We start from the raw sequence: 22,342 nt of genomic DNA on the forward strand, positions 1-22,342 counted from the left end.
AATGCCCCAAATCGCAGTCTTTTTATGAGTCAAAAAAAAAATCATCTGAAACTACTGTCTTGTGGTCTGACCTTAAATTGCATTTGTCTCAGCAGTTACACAATTATTGTCTTTGGCTTGGACAAGGGAGAGAACACGGTAAGAAACGTCTGTTTGTCTATTCACAGAAAAGTTGTGGGGATAGCCTGGCAGAATGTTTCCCTTTCATTTTCTTTGATCAATCTCAAAAGTTATTTCGGAACACATCTTAAAACACTTTGACTCGACTGGAGCAAAGACGGATAAATCTATTTACAGTCGAAACAACACAGTTTGACTCTTTCTTTGCTTAAACACATGTCAATCAAAGCGAAGTGTCACGCCCACCTGATTCAATTACATTGAACCATGGGATGTTTGTCAGCCTTTGTTAGCTCTATAATCACAACCAATAGATAACAAACAAAATAATAAAAAATATATAAAAAAATACAATAAAGCTTAGTTAACTAAAAGAAATGCACATTTACCGATATATATTTACCGGGACCCCTCAACTCAAGAAAACATTAAGAAACTGGAACAGACACAGAATAGAGCAGTCAGATTCATTACAAACGAAATTCACATTTGACTAGAGTAACACCTTTAGTTGAATCATTAAATTTAGAAAGCCTTCGGGACAGAAGGCTCAAAAGTAAAGTAGCAACTATACATAAAACACTGAACCTTATACTGCAAATACAAAAACAAAATTTAATAAAATACTCTGAAAGACACAAAGATAAAGGCATATTCCTCGTCCCATATGCTAGGACAAATTTGTACAAATACTCCTTCTTCCCTGGTGCTATTAGAGCATGGAATGGGTTGCCTGAGCTAGCCAGGAAAACCAGTGACTTGGCAGAATTTAAGTCATTGGTTAATATGCATGACGCGTAGGACGTAATCATCTTCTTTTTTGAAGTAACATCTGTATTATATAAGATAAGATAAGATCAGATATATAGTTACTGTAAGATTTATTTCCCTTTCCTACACCATCAAAATGAATTAATTAACACTAAATAATTAATTAATTTGTTTATTTATTTTTAATTGAAAAATGTGTTGCTAGGGACTATGTGATAATTGCACAAAGTTTCAACTTGATTAGAGAAAGAGAAGAGAAAGAAAAAATGTGTACAAAAATGTGTACAAAGTTTATACCATACAGACCGAGTGATTATAAGTGTGTGAAGCTTGGTCGAGAGGCTTGGCTACCTATGTAGGGGGTTCGAGGTCCGATACCCGACTCGGGCAGAGTTGTGTTTACTGAGCGCCTAAAGGCAGCACGGAAAAACCTTCTCCTAGATACCCCCACCCCCACCGGTCCACAACTGAGATTGGACCAAAGCGCTCTGAGCATGCTATAATTTATTAGTCTGGTATAAGGTTTGAAAATAAAAATTGGTTAATTCAATACAAGAAACTACGTTGATACCATGGACCACAGTTCAAAGAGCCAATCATCTTGAAACGTAAATTGCGAAATGGTTTGGTGTTGCCATTATACGAAAAGCTGACTCAGTGAGTTCTTCATCATAACTGAGAATTTTTTCTGTTAACAAATACTGAAAGAGATTCGGTTGAATCGAATGTACAGTTTTGTAAGCATTTCTTGCTACAAGTTAATTAGCTAGTTTATTGACATCCATCTATTTATGTGGCAGTCTGTCCATCCGTTCGTTTGTCTTCATGTCTATCTATGTATCTATCTATCTATCTATCTATCTATCTATCTATCTATCTATCTATCTATCTATCTATCTGTCTGTCTGTCTGTCTGTCTGTCTGTCTGTCTGTCTGTCTGTCTGTCTGTCTGTCTGTCTGTCTGTCCGTCCGTCTATCTATCTATCTATCTATCTATCTATCTATCTATCTATCTATCTATCTTTCTATCTATCTATCTATCTATCTATCTATCTATCTGTCTGTCTGTCTGTCTGTCTGTCTGTCTGTCTGTCTATCTATCTATCTATCTATCTATCTATCTATCTATCTATCTTTCTATCTATCTATCTATCTATCTATCTATCTATCTATCTATCCATCCATCCATCCATCCATCCATCCATCCATCTATGTATCTATCTATCTATCTGTCTGTATGTCTGTCCGTCTGTCTGTCTGTCTGTCTGTCTGAATGCCTGAATGTCTTGTTACAACGTAGAGGCCTATACGTGAAAAAACTCTCACACCTTCAATCCTTTGTATTGTGACCATTGCATGATGTCTAACATGAATAGATCAACACCGCTTCTGGATTTCTACACAACAACTGGTAACCATGGGTTACCAGACACACATGCGCAGTCACCGCAATGAATAGAAAGTAAAAAAGGGCGGCAACTCTTTTGTTTCCTGACCTGCAGACGTTACGTCTCGTGCTTTGGTCAAACTGGGTCGGATATCATCAAAGATTCAGACTCACTGGGAGATGGATGAGATACCAGGACCTCACGTCCGTTTCCTTCTCATTGTTGTGTCCATTTTCTTTCCCTCCCCCCTAGTTTGACCACTGACCACACTGTCCAGACACGTCCAGAAAGTGAGATGGTCGGTAATAGACTCGACTTGAAGAAAGTTTTTCTTGTGTTAATTCTATACCTATTTATTGGGTTAAAATTAACAATGATTGAAACAATGGAATGTGGTGGTTTATACGTCTTAACTGTTCATACAGTATGTCTAATGACCAAATGTCCAAGTAACGTCTGTTATGTATAAGATATGTATAAGACTAGCCTTATTAATATTATGTATAAAATAGGTAACCATTTATGTGAAGAAGAGATATCCTTTTTAAAAAATAAAACATTGTTTTAGCTGGAGATGTGATATCTGGTGATTTAATATCAAGTAATTAATTTAATTTGTTTTATACTACACCAATACCGAAAACGTGTAAAAAAAAAAAATTCTCCATAAAAATTAATTTTATTTCGTTCATAAAATAAGATAATGAGCTTTTATTTAATTTTTTTTGTTAAGTAAATTGATTCCTATACTGGGCAAATTAGATTACCATTTTAGAGGCTGGGCCTTTGGGTAAGATAGATTATCAGTCTAGAGAGGATGAGCCTTTGTGTAGGTTAGCTTAGCATTCTAGACGCTGGGTCTTTGAGTAGGTCAGATTATAAGTCTAGAGGCTGGGCCTTTGGGTAGGTTAATTTTAAGTCTAGAGGCTGGGCTTTTGGGTTGGTTAGATTATCGGTCTAGATGCTGGAGCCTACCACTCAACAACTGTACGCAAAAACTTTCAGAAACTGATATAGCGACAATTCTAGGGATATGACGTTAGTGTCTGTTTGTGAAAAAGGGGCAAAAGACTTTGGCGCCAGAGGCAAGACAATATGTTGTCTCTTTGAGAATCTATCTTTTGTTGTAAATGATGAGCCGCTTAGTATTTATTATTAAATACCTAGAAGTAGATCCATGAAAATACCTAGTTCTAGGACATTTAGATACAGAAGAAAACAATGCTTTGGAACTTTAGATCTCAAAGAGAATAAAAATTGTCCCTTAAGCTTCTGGAATTATGTAATCTTTTAAAATCAAATATAAATGTGCATCATCATCAATTTTCATTTCAATTATAAAAAAAAAAGAAAGCCAGTTCAGACCTTACGATACCGTAGTAATTTAACTTGTGTTTTGACCCATGTTGACCCGCACCCCTTCGCAGTACATAGTCACGCTACCGGTATACAATAACTGCTTAATCAACATAAATAATTAACTTTTTTCTAATTATACAAGGTCATTATGTATACATAGAATGGCTTCCGGGTAGAACTAACCCTTTTGGAGACCGTAGCGTCCTAATACTGTAGAATAGCTTTACTTTCTTCTCTTCTCAACCTTTTAAAACGAAGACATTTTAAACGTATTATTGTATCCAGCAAATGATTAAAAAATTGTCCCCAGGGGTGCTATTGCCACAAGTGGGGAGTCTCGCGCCACCAAGTCAGAGAAACCGAGAAAAGCTTATTAGCCTTTTCCTAGTCTCAAGACGCGCGAGCCAATCTCGTCTGCTAGCCCAGAGGGCTTGGAGTTTGTACACCAAGATTTGTCGCCCCTTGATGCTTAGCTCGTGTGCAAATTGACGCCTGAAGGCCGAAGGAAGGCGGGAAAAAAAGAACAGCATAAGTCTGAACAAGACACGAAGTCTAACGAGGATGGTCGAGGGCAATAAGTCAATTAGCACTCGGGAGTTTGTTTTTCTGCTCAATTATTTTATTAACTTAATAGTGCCAAGACATTTTTTTTTACTGTTTATATTTTAAAGTGTTTTTTTTTTCAAAAAGTTATATATAATTATAACTATAACATACGTCCTAATGAAAAATTAGTGTCGGCGCCCCAATAACATACACCCTGATGAACAATCAGAAAAGCCCCAAAACATACGCTTTTCTGAAAAAATTAGTGTCACCTCAATAACATAAACCCTTATCAACAATGAGTGGAGCCCCCAGAAAAAACATACGCCCTAGTTTATATAAATGGTAAATGAAATATCTAGCTTTCAAAACAAAGTCAAAGTTAAAAAAGAATTATTGGAAAAAAATTGTTTTTAAATTTCTAAAAAATAGACAAAGTTGAACTAATACATTGACTTATTTGATAAAGTTAAGGCGAAAAATGGCGCTTTTTAGGGCGCCTTTTGGAATTCCTTCGCCCATTCGTTCTGATCTTTTAACCATTTGCCTCAAGCAACCTGGTGACAATCTCCAACTTCTCTCCACCCCCCACCCCCACCGCATCCCTCCCTTCTTCTCTTCACTAAATGATCTCCTCCTCCCTTTAGGGAGTCCTCCGGCTTTAAGACAGGATTCCAGAAGTAGTCCTGGGATCTATCCATAAGCTGGTCGTTATATCCTGGTGAGTAGACCCACAAGAGCTGAGCACCAACTGAGCGTAAATAATACCTTAAAAGGGGGGGGGGGGGTGGTGTGGTTGGTAGAGCAGCTAATCTTTTTTTTTAATTGATTCATTAGTTTCGGGGAGTGATAAACTATGTTAAATTTAAAAAAAAAGGGGGAGGTAATTAACCATGAAAGGTTAATTCTGAAAGGTAATCTACCTTGACATTTTAGTATGGGAGGTAATCTGGCTTAAAGTGTTTGTAAACCTTTAATTGATCAACACGCTCAATAGAAACTTTTAAACTTCTATCAGTGTAAGAATATAAATATATTGACTAGCCGGATATGACTTGCGGCCTGCGGGACTTAGTTTGGGTATTACCTATTTAGTGGATTAGATTTAAATCTATGTCAAACAAATAGCGTATATTCTTTTTTTAGATTTAGACACGAAAAAGGAAGTAGAATGTGAAAATGGGTTTACCCGAGTTGATGGATAGTATCGTTCTTTGATAGAGATATATTTAGGTATTTTATTCATTCTTAGGGACTTCCGGTTGTGGGTGGGACAAGATCTAATAAACATTTATGCCAAGTTTTATCAAAATTAAACGGTTTTGATTTTTATATTGGACATACATACATACGTTCGTCCGCATTTCCTTTTCTTAATATATTAGATATTTTACTATAAGCTTAAAATGTGTGACTTGTATCTAGTTTTACATATTTAAATAAATAAAAATGTTTTGTTTGTAAAACGTTTTACATATTTCGAATGTTCCTTCAGAGTTGAAGATAGTTTATCTTCCTAGTCCAAACCTCCAGCAGGACGACGGGGGATAGGAGCGGGTAGGGTTTGAACCCTCGACCGCCGATAAATCCGAACGCGCAAACCGCACGACCTGGCAGTGCACATGCCGAATTCCTACGCCAAGACCAAGTAGCCCGTTTGTAACATAGAATCAGTTTTTATAAGTATTATGTAGCACATCATAAGAGAAACTACAGCATATTGGTAATTCTTTTATTTTTTATACTATGAAGTAACCATTAACCTTTAATCCAACACGAAGAAAAAGCGTGATAAAGGAGATTGGAGTTCTCTCTCCTATAGGCTAATAACCATTATTATGCCAATAATAGAATATGCATCCTCCGTTTGGGACCCCTCAACTCAAGAAAACATTAAGAAACTGGAACAGACACAAAATAGAGCAGTGAGATTCATAACAAACGAATATTCACATTTGACGAGAGTAACACCTTTAGTAAAATCACTCAATTTAGAAAGTTTTCAGGATAGAAGACTCAAAAGTAAAGTAGCAATTATATATAAAACACTGAACCATAATCTTTAAATACAAAATTTAATAAAATAGTCAGAAAGACACAAAGATAAAGGTACATTCATCATTCCATATGCTAGGACAAATTTGTACAAATGCTCTTTTTTGCCAAGTGCTATTAGAGCATGAAATGGGTTGCCTGAGCTAGCCAGGAAAACCAGTGACTTGGCAGAATTTAAGTCATTGGTTAATATGCATGACTGAACGCATGACGCGTAGGACGTAATCATCTTCTTTTTTTGAAGTAACGTCTGTATTTAATAAGATAAGATAAGACGTAATCATCTTCTTTTTTTGAAGATAAGATAAGATAGTCTAATTGGATTAGTTATGAACAAAAATATTACCGGATTCCTAAGAGTGACGTCTCCTATAGAGACGAACCGATACATTATCAACCAGCACCAGGTGTTCAAAAAGAAACTGATGAACAAGTTTTTGTGGACAGTGATGCGATCACATCTCAGTTGCCTGGGAAAAAAAGAACAGCGCACCATTAATTAGTTACATTCATTGATGGTCATTTTAACCTTGAGGCGGGTGTTCAAATTGGAACAGCCAATCAAAATTAAAGATGTATTAATACATAAATACGTTAAAATTCGAACAATTGTGTGATGCATTTAACACACTGGATTGACGGTGCGTCATTTCCTTTTGTGTCAAGCCTAATTTTTTTTATTTTGATTTGCGCACCACAGTACATGGAAGTGCGCAACTGTTTACTGATCGACTCGTGGTACCTTTGTTAACCAACCCCGTGGACTGCGATTGGGCTTTTATAAAGTCATTTCAGGTATAGCAAACACTAGGTCAGTTGCTTAATGAGGTATTTTCATTAGTGGAATTTTAGGACTACTAAAGACACTCTAGAGACACACTGGAGAGACTTACCTAACACCTAATAGAGACACACCGAAGAGATTTATCTAAAGACACACTAGAGACACACTGAAAAGACTTACATAAAGACACACTAGAGACACACTGAAGAGAATACCTAAAGAGACTTACCTAAAGAGACACTAGTGACACACAGAAGAGACTTACCTAAAGACACATTAGAGACACACTAAAGAGACTTACATAAAGATACACTAAAGACACATTTTAAAAACTTACCTAAAGACTAAGACTAAGACTAAGACTACTTTATTGATTATTACGGAAATTTCTTGTGATTACAAGGACTCTTTTCTCATATAAAGACAACACAACAGAAAAATACACATAAATACAACAGACAACATAAAGAGTTTATTCAGCGACTACACACAGGTATCTTGGTGCTTTTCATGTTCCCTGATCAATGAGTGGCGGTGATAGAGTCTGACCGAGTGAGGTACGAACGAGTTTTTGTACCGCTCCGTTCTTGTTTTGATTGACAGCAGTCGCCCACTTCGCGACGACCTGACGTAGTTCTGATGGAGCGGGTGGCCGTTGTCTTCCATGATTTTTTCGATTTTTCTTAGGCACTTTTGTTCAAAAAGTTTCTTTAAATGTGGTAATGTTGTGAGTGTAATTTTTGATGCTTTTTTAATGATGTTTTCTAGACGTCGCAAGAGTTTGCCAAGGTATTCCGTATGTTAGCAGATTTTGTATAGTCGCGCCGTAAAAAGTCTCAAGGATCTTCTTGTTTAGTTTAAAGCTATTGTGTTTGTATAGAAAAAAGAGTCGCTGGGCTGTTTTCTTTGTCAGAGTTCCAAGGTGGTCTTCCCATGAAAGCTTGTTGTTGATAACGCCTAGATATTTATATGCGTTTACTTGTTCTATAGATGCAGTGTTTATTTGCAGTTCACGTATAGTTTGTTTTTTCTTTCTAAAATCTATTATAAGTTCTTTAGTTTTTGTGACATTCAGTTCTAGAAAGTTGTCAGTGCACCAGTTTGTAAACTCTACTATCGAGCTTCGATAGTGAGTTTCGTCTCCTGAAATAAGACCGACTATGGCAGTATCATCAACGAATTCAATTAGTTTAACTGAGTCATACAAGCTTCTTATGTCATTAGTGTAAAGAGTGTATAGTACAGGAGAAAGTACACAACCTTGTGGAGCACCCGTACATAGTACTCGAGTTGGTGTTGTTGACTTTAACATACTGGGGCCGTTGGGTTATAAAGTTTAGAACCCATGCTTGTAAGTAAGGGCTTACATTTAAGTTACTCAGTTTGTTTATCATTAGATGTGGCTGTATGGTATTGAAAGCCGAGGAGAAATCTACGAAGAGGACTCGTGCATATTGTAATGTACTAGTTTAGAGAGTAGGTTAGTTTTGTTAGTTAAATATATTGTGTATAGTTTTAGCGACGGTAAAAGTAATGACGTAGTAAGACAGACTAATGACGTAGTAGACTTAGGCGAACAAGAGACCAATATGGCGTTATGTTAGAAGTAGGTTGTGTTTTGAATAGTAGTTGAGTAGTAATTAGATATAGCGACGTTTTAGGAAGACTGGACGGATTTCCCAGTGGTTAATAAAGCATAATTTTATAGAACTTAATGTTGTTATCAAGTATATTCAACTTGTAATGTTCTGTGGCTACTGTTAAGTAATAATTGATACATAGTCGAAGTCAGATTAGATTAGCCCACAACAATATGTTTTGGGTATATCGAGATGCTTATAAAGCTGGTCCAAAAGCAATAGTATGGCATCCTCAGTTCCTCTAGCTGCTTTGTATGCAAATTGGTGAGGGTCTAGGCTGTTATTGGCTTTAGCTACAAGTTGTTTAAGCATATATTTTTCAAAACATTTCATAACAATAGGTGTTAGTGCTACTGGGCGGAAATCATTAAAGCTATCTATATTTGGTTTCTTTGGCACACTAGAGACACACTGACGAGAATTACATAAAGACACACTGGAGAAACACTGAAGAGATTTACCTAAAGACACACTAGAGACACACTGAAGAGACTTACCTAAAGAGACACTAGAGACACACTGAAGAGACTTACCTAAAGACACACTAGAGACACACTGAATATACTTACCTAAAGACACACTAGAGACACACTGAATAGAATTACCTAAAGACACACTAGAGACACACTGAAGATACTTACCTAAAGACACACTAGAGACACTTAAGATACTTACCTAAAGCCGTGAAATATGATAAGCGAGATACTCAGCAGCACCAAGGAGACGCTTGCACCAACTATGTACACGTACAGATGGCTAGTGTCCTGGTTGGGGGGGGGGTGGAAATGCGAGAAAATAGTATTACAAAACATGACATGGCTAAATAGTGGTCAACATGTGTTTGCCTAAATGAATGAAAATTATATCAACAACTAAAATATAAAAAATACTGCTTAAAAACCTCGATTATGTTGAGATAAAATTTTACAATCAGTCATGTAGTACATTTTTAGTATTTAGACCAATAATATAAATTTAAACGATTGAACCTATTTTTATATGATTCTTCCTCTATATCAGGGGTTCTCAACCTGTGGGTCGTGACCCCCATGGGAGTCGATTGACGATTTGCCAGGGGTTTTTGTCTATTCTCCTATTGCTGTGTGAGTGTGTGTGTGTGTGGGGGGGGGGTCGCGGCAGAGTGGGGGATTGTAAAAAGGGGTCGCCGAGCTTAAAAGGTTGAGAACCGCTGAGCTATGTAGACTAATTTTTTATGGGGGTGGGGGGAGGTTTCTGAAAAAGAATGGTTTCCATGCTGCCTTTTCGAAAGCAATTAAAAGAAAAATGTTGTGATTTTAAATTCGAACTCGAAGGCTCGAGCCCTTGACGTAAAGACGGCAAACTAGCCACTGAGCTTTACAAGTGCTTAAAAATATGGAAAGCTTTTATTGTTTTCTTTTAGTAGTTTCTTATTTTGAAGCCCTTGGCCGAATTCTCTACACAAGGATTATCTCCCCCTAACTGGTAATGTCTCTATATAAAACATAATTAATTACGACTAATTGATCACATTGGTCATTTTTTTCCCGAATGATTCATGCGCTATCAATAGTTCAACTTGTTCCGAGACTAGAAAGTGGGAGAAATAACGTGTGCGAAATGTGTGACAGACAGACAGACAGACAGACGGACACGGTGAGTTGACATACGCTTTGTGACAACGCACAAGTAGACATGACTTTATGGTGGTCAATATGTGTTGCAAAAAATGAGTGGACATATTATTACAGAAATATACAACTAGACATGGCGACAATCCTACTGGTCAACCTGTATGCAAGAAATCGATCGCAAATGCTTCAACATTCACTTCTTCGGAATTTCCTTTACAGGACATTGCCTCCTCAGGCAAAGGGTCTTCTTTTTTCTAATGTTATCACTCTTGGAAATCAGGCAAAGGGTCTTCTCTTTCTAATGTTATCACTCTTGGAACTCTAGGCCCATGGAAGCTTGTCTCCATCTGTCTGTCTGAACAAACTTCTGTCTGGGAAAGATCCAAGCAGATGCAAATTTTTACATTCCTATTACCGATGGCTCACATCTTAAGGAGGTTGAATTAGAAGCGAGGCCCAAAGGTCGAGCATATCGGGGAAACTACCCCACATTCCTTCTCTGTACCATATCAGCCGTGCAGCTGCCTGCCATAAAAACGGTGCTTTGAGGAACGGTTTGTGGATAGTGACATGCTTGGTGGGGCTTTCTTCCATCCCCGTCAGTGCAATGAACTCGGTCTTTAGGCACCCCAATGGTTTTTTTTTTCTTCCCTATTGGCCTAATCGTCTCCTGTAACGACCTTTCCACCCGAGCGCCACAGTGAGGCTGAGAAGCAATGCTCGGGCAGGCAAAGGGTCAAGATTTGTTCGTTCTGTTCTGTTATTGTCCAGGAGAAAAAACGTCTGAATTATGAATTATGAATTTGAATTATGAATTTGAATTTATGAATTATGAATTTGAATTATGAATTTGAATTATGAATTTGAATTATGAATTTGAATTATGAATTTGAATTATGAATTTGAATTATGAATTTGAATTATGAATTTGAATTATGAATTTGAATTATGAATTTGAATTATGAATTTGAATTATGAATTTGAATTATGAATTTGAATTATGAATTTGAATTATGAATTTGAATTATGAATTTGAATTATGAATTTGAATTATGAATTTGAATTATGATTTTGAATTATGATTTTTATGTATTTGAATTATAAATTTGAATTATGAATTTGAATTATGAATTTGGATTATTATTTTGAATTATGATTTTGAATTACGAATTTGAATTATAAATTTGAATTATGAATTTGAATTATAAATTTGAATTATGAATTATGAATTTGAATTATGAAATTGAATTATGAATTTGAATTATGATTAACCTACAATGTAAGTATTAGAGAAAATGGGACCACACTAGAGTCCGAGATTGAGTTATATAAACTCTAGGACGTAATTATCTTCTCTTTCGAAGTAACGTGTGTAATTTATAAGATAAGATAAAAACCTGCAGGTAGACAGCGATGGAATGAGCACGGGAATACAAAACGGGACGTTTAAAGGAGACCAGAAGTGGGGGTAGGGGGGTGCTTATAACGAAGACTTATGACAAGAGGGTATATCATATGGCAGGAAATATGTCTCTTTTGGATTGGATGGAATAATTTGTAGTTGGCACTAAAGTTTTCCCCCCCCTGTCGCCTGGTGACACTGATGTGCACATGATGCTCGCTTTACAGTATATGAATAGCTGATATGAGTTCGTCTCAACTTATAGATAGTCGAAACCTGTGGTGTGTGGGGGAAAAAATCAGAGGCGTAGCAAGGGTGGCGGGAGGTAGAGGGAGAATTTGAAAATGAGAATTTTTTTAAAGATTAAATATTAAATATAAAGCAAAATACAGGGGCCCCCAAATAGGTCAAACCTCCCCCCCCCCCCCCCCACTGGTCACCCAATGATGACGAATTTCTAGCTACGCCACTGATAAGGAATAAGAAGAATACTATTGTACTTTGTAGAGAGTCACTACACCACCAAGGTGTTATTTAGCATCAGCGAGGTTTCCTTCCTTATAGTCTTGACCTATTTACATATTGTTACGTTTCTCCTACTATCCAGTAACAGTTTAATTTCAAATACATCACAAATACTGTACAGTTGGCAACAATACCAAGCTCACTGTCCAAAAACCTCTGCTTCTGCATCCGGACTGGCTTCACACCCCGTGCTGGTTCTGACTTCGCCTCGTACTGGTCACATTGCGAGGTAACGTGAAGTCCTGAGTCTTAAAACTGGCTCTTTTATAGGGACTCTACTGGCCTTCTCGAAACGCATAGAACGTCGCTTGACCACTCGCTTGACCACTCGCTTGATTACATTCGCCGTGACTTACGTGCGTGATATTTACAGCACCGGTCTTTGCCGAACTGTCACTGGTCACGGTTGACCGCTCGTCTAGCGCTGGACTAGGGCGATTTGGGTAGGCTAAAAACGCACACAGCCTACGACCATCTGTGTCACCACCAGGTTTATAACAATATATTAACTCTTTCTCTCCTAACTGACGATACCAGCGTTGATTCCACCGGAATGTGGTAAATAATTACGGAGAGAAAGAGTTAAACTCTTCTGAAGTGAAATTGATTGTCTCCCTTCAAGCACGTCTTCAACTGGTCTGTGAGGGCGCCACAAGTGATCAATCTATCGATCAATATATATATATGTGTGTGTGTGTGTGTGTGTGTTCTTGCTTTATTTTATCTCCATCCAGGAAAGTTGTAGAGATGATTTCAACCTTTTAGTCACCTCTTTTAGGCGGTCTACATATGTTCTTGAATAGCCTCCCCTTTTTGTATACGTGAAAAGGTTTTACGGTGAAAGAAGTTGTGTGAATATTCGCACTGACGTCTGCTCCTATCAAGTTAGATAACTCAGCGGAAGTGACGGAACAAAAACAATCTCCATTACCTAACACGAAATGGAATCTCTTATAAGTGCACGAACTCTTCAGAGATTTGAGTGAAAAAAAATATATAAATAGTTAATATATGTAAAAATTTAACTGATCTACAGCATTCAATATAACATTGAAAAATGTATCAGTTTTAAAATACATAAAGAATGTAAAAAAGCTATGAAATTATTGCATGGATATAATACTACATCACTCGCCTAAATGAGTGTCCTGTCAATTAGGCAATATATATGTATTGACATTTTCTATATTGAATGACACCCCAAAATGACAATTTTTGTCTATATATTTCAGGAGATTTGTATGAGTTTTCTAAAGATTTTAATAATTTCCTGGACTTTTTCGTATATTTTGCAATTTCAGGAGATTTCCAGGAGCTCCTGGTAAATTGACAGGAGGCCACGGGAAATCTGTTATAAGTTAAACAATGGTTTCATTTATAAATGTATACACCTAGAATTAGCGCGGGTGCTATGAAAGTGCGGGGCCCACTGCGGTCGCATAAGTGCGGAGCCCACTGCGGTCACCTAAGGCCGGCCCTGCAAAATAGCGGCCCATACTACGCCGCCGTTCGACTAGTATTAGTTAATTTTCATTGAACTCTCATTGAACTGTATAGGAAGAAGTGGGGGGGGGGGGGAGGGGTGGCGAATGTAGGTCAGCAAAAAAAAAAAAGGGAAACAACAGAAGAAAAAAAAACAAAGGGAAACAACAATGTTTTTAAACTCTTTAAACAAATAAAAGCTAACGTAACAACAATGCGGCAATGTTTTTTTTTTTTTTCTTCTCATTTTCATGATGCTTTATTCATATATTCATATTTATCAAGAAAGGGCAAAGGTCAAGTTCACATTCCATGGAATGTGTTTTGTTGCGTTCTGACTGTGAGGGTCTGGCCATGAAACTGATAAAAATGAAAGGTTTACTTAGAGATAGAACACAAGACCTCGGGTTACGGAATAGACAAAATGTAAAGTCGCCCCCCCCTCCCTCCTCACTGATACAGAGGGCAAGGAAGGAAATGCAACGAATGCCAGGCCAGCGACCTTCAACTTCAGTCACAGACTCCCAGGCCCAGAGTTAGACCTGGAGTTTGAACAAGGGCGGTAAACAAAACGCTTCAGTCTTGAGTTACGTAAGAAAAACCCTAAAAAAAAAACAAGGTTACAAAGACAGTTTGTGTGGAGACGCAAACTCAAAATCAGTCCCCGAAGTGGTCCACCCAGGCAGGTAAAAAGACAGGTTTCAATATTTTCAGAAAGAATATCGGAATAAAACACTATCAAAGACTAATGACAGAGATCTTGTGCGGTGGACCAGCGGTACACAGACCAAACGATAGGTGAAAGTGAATGTGAATTTAGATGTGAACCTGGCCTAACTAATGTCTTATAATGAATATATAATTGTTCTAATTGTTTTGTAAAGGGACAATCTATTATTCCTCTAGAAAAAAACATTTCCGTAAAAAAAATCAAAAAAAAATCATTATGTTCAGTGTTCTATCGTCTTAGTGTCTGTTATTATGTCTGTGAGAAATACCGCAGTTCTCGCGAGAATATGAAAAACTACTTATTAATTGTTGTTTTAAATTACAAGTCCAACTTATAGGCATACTCAATAGATTTTTTCTCATAAAAAATGTAAACATTTTTTGTGTGTAAATGTAGTAGTTAGAATAACAGAACTTATTTAACTTAGCAATACAAATGTAAAAAAAATAACATTTTGACAAAAAATATATAATTATTTGCATAAATGTGTTAAAAATATGGTTAATTGCTATCTCCCCTACTAAGAAGCTTCCCGTGTTTGTTACTATTAATAGTGAATAGTTGTAAAAGTGGTGTATTTTTATGAAAAAAACTTCTTGCATAAGTGATTAATAAAATTTGATTTTTCTCTTTCAGAAAAGAGAAAAGTAGCCGTTGCATCAGAACTTTGAATGGTCTAAAATAATATGATGTCGGATTTTCACTATCCTTTCTAGTTTACGAGATCTAAACGGGACAGACGGACAGACGGAAGGACAGACATTCCACACAAAACTAATAGCGTCTTTTCCCCTTTCGGGGGCCGCTGAAAACAACAACAAAAGTTATAGAGATTACTCAAGGAAAGATTATATCAGTAAATTAACATATAACCTCACCATTTAGGTTATTGAATGATCCAACAAAATATACATTGACTTAGAGATAAGTATCAGCTCTGAGAGCATACACCACCATAAACCTAGCATCGCATAAAACCACCAAATTTCCAGCATACAACAACATATACCCAGCCAGGGCCGGCCTTAGGCCGCTGGAGCCGCAGTGAACCCCGCACTTTCATAGGCCCCGCGCTAATTCTAGGCGCAAATTATTAAATTAAACCATTATAACTTATAACAGGGCTTCTGCCGCCTACTGATTTCCCAGGAGTCAGGAGGTCATCGAAACAACATGAAATTGCAAAATATACACACAAAAAAAGTCGTGGAAATCTCCTAGAATTATTTTTCTATGACGAAAGGTCTCGAATTTATCAATATAAATTATCGTAATTTGTAATTTTTATCAATTCACTCTGTCTGTCTGTCTGTCTGGTAAAATGTTTGTACACGTTATTTCTCCGACACCCAATCGAGCTGAAATTTTGCACAATTATTTCTTTTACACGACAAAACAGCAATCAATTTAAACAAGGTTACAAAGACAGTTTGTGTGGACACACAAACTTAAAATCGGCCCCCGAAGTGGTCCACCTAGAGACAGATGGACAGATCTAGACATTGGTAGAGGATAGAACATATTAGGCTGTCAAAAAATATGACTCACAGAAAATATAGAAATATTTATTAACTAAAATAAAAAAAAACAACACAAAAACCAAAAAAAAAAAATTCAACTGGGTTTCGAACCCAGAACCTTCTATGTGTTGGTCACTTGTGTTAATCACTACACTACGGAAAGACATATTTGAAATCTTTCCTTCTACTTTCAGTTTGATACAAACTAGACATAGGATGATAGATCTAGCTAGATATAGAGTAGACCTAGTTTTAGATCTAAATCTAGATTCAAGATCTAAGTCTAAACCTACATCTAGAGACAGAGTTAGATCTATTCTAAGTCTAAGTCTAAGTCATTCTTATTCTAATTCTATGTCATGTCTAAAGTCTTAGGTCTTAGTCTGTCTATAATTATATCTAACTCCGATGTCTAGATCTTGAGTTAGATCTAAGACTCTCTATTCTATATGTAAGTCTAGCGTATTAAGAAAGCTTAAAGCATGAAATAGCGCTTAACAAAAACAATTGGTAACAATATTTCTAGACGCGGTGGCTGAGCGGTAAAGCGCTTGGCTCCCGAACCGGGGAACGGGGGTTTGAATCCTGGTGAAGAGTGGGATTTTTAATTTCGGGATCTTCGGGGGGCCTATGAGTCCGTCCAGCTCTAATGGGTACCTGACATTAGTTAGGGAAAAGTAAAGGCGGTTGGTCGTTGTGCTGGCCACATGACACCCTCGTTAACCGTAGGCCACAGAATCAGATGAACTTTACATCATCTGCCCACAAGGTCTGAAAGGGGAACTTTACTTTACTTTTTACATATCTATTACAAATTTAATTACATGACTGATCCAAAATTAATTGGTAGTCACACTTCGTACAAGGTTATGTTCTTCTTGTTAGTTTTATTCAGTTATGTTATAGGTTCTCAAAAGTCTAAGAAAGGACCACAGCACTGACCTCTGTATCGACCCGATCACACTCTTGAGTATCGACGGAGAGCTTAGGACTGTTAGAATGTGTCCTCCAGGTCCCATTGGACTCACAGAACAGCCTGACCTTTCCTGCAGTTCAAGGGAAGACAAATGGAAGCATACGTTCATATAGAATGAAAACAAAATTATTTAAAAGTTAAATAATGATAAGTACATGAAAATAATAATAATGATAATAAAAAAAAATTATAATAACATCTGCTGTACTGGGATAGGCCTATTCTAACCGACAAAACGATAGATTTCAATCGCCCGGATCTTCTGTTCGTTGATAAAAAAGAAAAAACCGCTACCATTATCGATATCGCCGTACCACTGTCTCATAAGTTAACAAAAAACTGAGATAGAAAAACAGAGAGAATATGGGAACCTAGGCTTGGAGATTAAGCGTATATGGAAATTGTCCAAAATAACAATATACCTCACTGTTATATCAACCGAGGGGATAATAACAACTGACCTCACAGACACCTTCAAGGCCCTTAACATTCCTAGGAACATCCTCGTTACCTCTCAGAGGGCGGTACTGCTGCAGACCTGCCACATCACCAGAAAATTCCACAGTGGAAACTGTTAAAGGGACTACGATGAATTTTGTTTTCTCTTTAGCGAAACTCGACCCTGGCAGCGCCGGAGAATGACTACTCGTTCGTTTCTAACATAATAATAATAATAAAAATAACATTCCTAGGAACAATCTCATTGCCTGTCAGAGGGCGGTACTGCTGCAGACCTGCCAGATCACCAGAAAATTCCTCTATGGAAACTGGTAAAGAGACTACATTAAATTTTGTTTCCCTTTAACGAAACTCGACCCTGGCAACGCCAGAGAATGAATACTCGTTCGTTTCTAAAATAATAATAATATCGACCTACAAAACGGTAATTTTAATCGCCCTGATCTGCTGTTCATTGATAAAAAAGAAAAAAAAAAAACTCTACCATTATGGACATCGCCGTACCACTGCCTCATAATTTAAGACAAACTGAGTTGGAAAAACAAAAGGAAAATATGGGAACCTAGGCTTGGTATACCCCGTTGTTATAGCAACCTAGGGGATAATAACAAGGTCCTTAACTCTCCTAGGAACATTCTCGTTGCCTCTCAAAGGCAGTACTGCTGCAGACCTGCCACATAGTGATGGGAACTAAACTAACTTTTAAAATGTTAAACTAAAACTAGTTTTCAACTAAAATAAAGCAGTTAAACTATTGGTTTATCATGAATTTCAAAAGATAGTTAAACTAAACTAAAGAAAGCTAGTTAAACTATAACAAACTTTTTTTTTTGGGGTGGGGGGAGGGGCGGGGTTGAACTAGACCTATATAGATATAATAATCCGACTGTATGCCTACGGTTCGATCTTAATTCTTTTAACAATCTAGTAATATTTATCTATAACAAAATCAGTATTAAAGAATATGGTTCTTACATAAACGTTAATGCACAATAAAATAAAATGTATAAATATGTGTGCTTGTATTTTTGCCTTGAATTAAAACCTTTAGAAAATAATTGTACTCTTTTAAAAAAAATAATTATATTAACTTATTATATAACTGTAAATCTTACTTATACTGGTAAAGTTTAAAATCTCATATATTTAGCATTTCAAATCTAGATTTGGTATCCCAAGAAATAGAAACGAAATCGTTGTAGTTTTAAGAAACGTTTGACTTGTATAACTATTTTATAGTGTAAAATACATGCTTGACTAACCATGCCGATGTGCTATTTTCTTGTCTGACCACTAAAAATACAACTAACACTATTGCAATAACCGTTAAACGCGCAAGGGAAAAAAACTGGGTGATTTTGTCATTCAGCACACTCAGTACTACACGTGTACGTCTATCTGGCCAGTTTGTTAAAATCAGTCGGACACACTGTCTATTTGGCCTTGGCTATGTTTTATCACGCTCACATCTGCAATATTTTAAGTTTCAATATCACTGCCTGGTATGGCAATCTGAGCATTAAAAATAGGAATAAACTTTATAGAATCCTAAATGCTGCTGGCAAAATCATTGGCAAAAAAACAAACCCCATTTGGGCAGTTGTTTGAGACAAACATCTCTAAAAAAGCTAACAAGATCCTCGAAATAAAGAATCACCCTTTGTGTCAGGATTTTGTGATTTTACCATCACAAAAGAGATACAAGACACCGATAGCAAAGACAAACAGACACAAACACTCTTTTGTTCCCCTGGCAATCAAATCATTAAATAAGAACAATCTGGTATAAACTTTGTCACATGTAAATTATGAGTGAGTCTGGTGTGAATGTACACTTTGGTTTCTTATAGTTATAATGTTTTTTGTTTGGTGTAATGCACAAATTGTAAGACAAATTTCCATACGGATAATAAAGATTATTATTATTATTATTATTATTTACTTTATGGGCAGGGAGGGTGTATAACTATTTTAGCGTACAAATATATCTACGAACATCTTATCTTATCTTATATAATACAGACGTTACTTCAAAAAAGAAGATGATTACGTCCTACGCGTCATGCATTTAGTCATGCATATTAACCAATGACTTAAATTCTGCCAAGTCACTGGTTTTCCTGGCTAGCTCAGGCAACCCATTCCATGCTCTAATAGCACTAGGGAAGAAGGAGTATTTGTACAAATTTGTCCTAGCATATGGGACGAGGAATGTGCCTTTATCTTTGTGTCTTTCAGAGTATTTTATTAAATTTTGTTTTTGTATTTGAAGATTATGGTTCAGTGTTTTATGTATGATTGCTACTTTACTTTTGAGCCTTCTGTCCTGAAGGCTTTCTAAATTTAGTGATTTTACTAAAGGTGTTACTCTAGTCAAATGTGAATATTCGTTTGTTATGAATCGCACTGCTCTATTTTGTGTCTGTTCTAGTTTCTTAATGTTTTCTTGACTAGCCACGCCAGTGTGTTATTTTCTTGTCTGACCTCTCCACATTAAGGAAACACCATTGCATAACGCTTAATGCAGGGTAGTCTTACAGTATTACCGACTACACACGTACAGTACACTAGGCCTACATGTGGTCATGTGTATGTCTAACTGACCAGGTTGTTAAAATAAATCAGTTAGACACAGTCTATTTACTTTATGGTCAGAGAGGGTGTGGATTAGGTTGTTTTTTCTAGAGTTGGTTTCCCTAATGCTTTTAGATCTATATAGGCCTAGCTGTTGATTTAGACTTAAAATAGATCTCAATAATAAGTCTTAAGACTATAAAAGGGTGTATTTGATGTTCCTGCAGCTAAAAAAATATTGTTTGCCGCAAACGAATTGATTAAAACCACTAAATATTGACCTAACTCACTAATCAGACTCCCACTAGAAACAGAAATTAAACACCACCACGTGGCTCACAAAAAAATTCGGAACAACCTCATTCATAATATTGCTTAGTAGCTTTTGGCAAAAAATGTTTAACATTTTATAATACTGCTACTTTCAAGTGCAAATATTTACTCCCATAACTTCTACCAGGATCTTACTTTACCCTCTTCAAATGCAGACTGACTAAATAGTTGTTAACTGCATCATTTTTTTTTTGATAATCAAAGTTATTGATATCACATGACCAGAAAATAGGGGGTAGGCCCTACGTTTCAACCCTGACCACATGTTGAAAAGTTGTACAAATTTTAATTAAACTTTTTAGTTAGTAACTAAAAAAAAAAATAATTAAACTACGATTTTATCTCAACTTTTTTTTTTCTAGTTAAACAATGGCCTTAACTAATTTTTTTTAGTGAAACTAAAAGTTTCTAACTTTTTAGTTAACTTTTGCCCACCACTACATGCCACATCACCAGAAAATTTCTCGGTGAAAACTGATAAAGAGACTACATTAAATTTTGTTTCCCTTTAACGAAACTCGGCCATGGCAGCGCCAGAGAATGAATGCTTGTTCGTTTCTGACATAATGGCTGCCTGGTCGTGCGGTTTGCGCGCTGGACTGTCGTTCGGATTTATCGATGGTCGAGGGTTCAAATCCTGCCCGCTCCCATCCCCCGCAGTCCTGCGTGAGGTTTGGACTAGGAAATAAACTATCTTCAAGTCTGAAGGAACATCCGAAACATGTCAAACATTTTAATAATAATAATAATAAATACGGTTGTAAGATATGTATTCCCAATAACGTTAATGAGAAAAGGGAGGTAATACGCCACACTAAACAGTTATACCATATGATTGCTTACCCTTTCAAGACTGAAAGAATTAAAGAAAAGAAAATATTAAGGAAGAAGACCCAGGAGTAACCTCCAGAAGTGACCTTCACGATTGACCCCCAGGTCTGACCAGCAGACATAGTAAAAAAAATATTTAAAACAAAATGAACAGTTGAGAGTTATTCACAAATCTGCCTCATTTATTTTGTTTTGCCGTCCGCAATAACCCTCCTGTACCCATACGTAGTTATATCTCTCATTCTCTTACTTTCTCTTTGTCTTTCTCTTTCTCCTTCACCAAATTTCTCTTTTCTATCGTTGCCCTTTTCTCTTGTTTCGTCTTTAGCTATCTTTAGGTTTGTCTCTTTATTCTCTTTTTCTTCTTCTCCCGGTCTCTATCCGTCTCTTCTTTTTCTTTCTCTCGCTCAATTTTCATTTAGCTTTTTTTTTTAAATCCATTTCTCTTTCTTTTATCCATTTCTCTCTCTTTTATCCATTTATCTTTCTTTTATCCATTTCTCTCTCTTTTATCCATTTCTCTCTCTTTTATCCATTTCTCTTCATTTCTCTCTCTTTTATCCATTTTTCTCTCTTTTATCCATTTTTCTCTCTTTTATCCATTTCTCTTTCTTTTATCCATTTCTCTTTCTTTTATTCATTTTTCTCTCTTTTATCCATTTCTCTCTCTTTTATCCATTTCACTCACTTTTATCCATTTCTCTTTCTTTTATCCATTTCTCTTTCTTTTATCCATTTTTCTCTCTTTTATCCATTTCTCTCTCTTTTATCCATTTCACTCACTTTTATCCATTTCTCTCTCTTTTATCCATTTCTCTTTCTTTTATCCATTTCTCTTTCTTTTATCCATTTTTCTCTCTTTTATCCATTTCTCTCTCGCTTTTATCCATTTCACTCACTTTTATCCATTTCACTTTCTTTTATCCATTTCACTTTCTTTTATCCATTTCACTTTCTTTTATCCATTTCTCTCTCTTTTATCCATTTCTCTTTCTCCATTTCTTATTCTGTTATTTTTTTCTCCACATTTCTTTTTTCTCTCCCCTTCTTTCTCTTGTTTACAAAAGCTTCTATCAACCTACTCTGTCTGTCTGTCTGTCTGTCTGGTGCAATTTTCGTACACGTTATTTCACCCACTTCCTATTCTCGAATCAAGTTGAAACTTTTCACATATATTTGTTTTTGACAAACAATGACTCAATTAATTAATTATAAAGTGCTAATTAATTAATAA

The 22,342-nt window shown here is 36.3% G+C and overlaps 1 protein-coding gene across 3 annotated transcripts in view; it reads right to left on the reverse strand.

Moving 5' to 3' along the window:
* LOC106074231 (calcitonin gene-related peptide type 1 receptor-like) overlaps positions 1–22,342 on the reverse strand; it is a 165,984-nt gene that overhangs the window by 21,290 nt on the left and 122,352 nt on the right. For all 3 annotated transcript variants that reach the window (XM_056003626.1, XM_056003563.1, XM_056003687.1), the window contains exons 4-6: positions 16,878–16,981; positions 9,339–9,427; positions 6,586–6,709 (exon numbers count right to left, since the gene is read on the reverse strand). In XM_056003626.1, coding sequence (XP_055859601.1) covers positions 6,586–6,709; positions 9,339–9,427; positions 16,878–16,981 — 317 coding nt within the window. The remainder of the gene's footprint in view (positions 1–6,585; positions 6,710–9,338; positions 9,428–16,877; positions 16,982–22,342) is intronic.

Source organism: Biomphalaria glabrata, chromosome 1 (genome assembly GCF_947242115.1).
Source record: "Biomphalaria glabrata chromosome 1, xgBioGlab47.1, whole genome shotgun sequence".
Lineage (NCBI taxonomy): Eukaryota > Metazoa > Mollusca > Gastropoda > Planorbidae > Biomphalaria > Biomphalaria glabrata.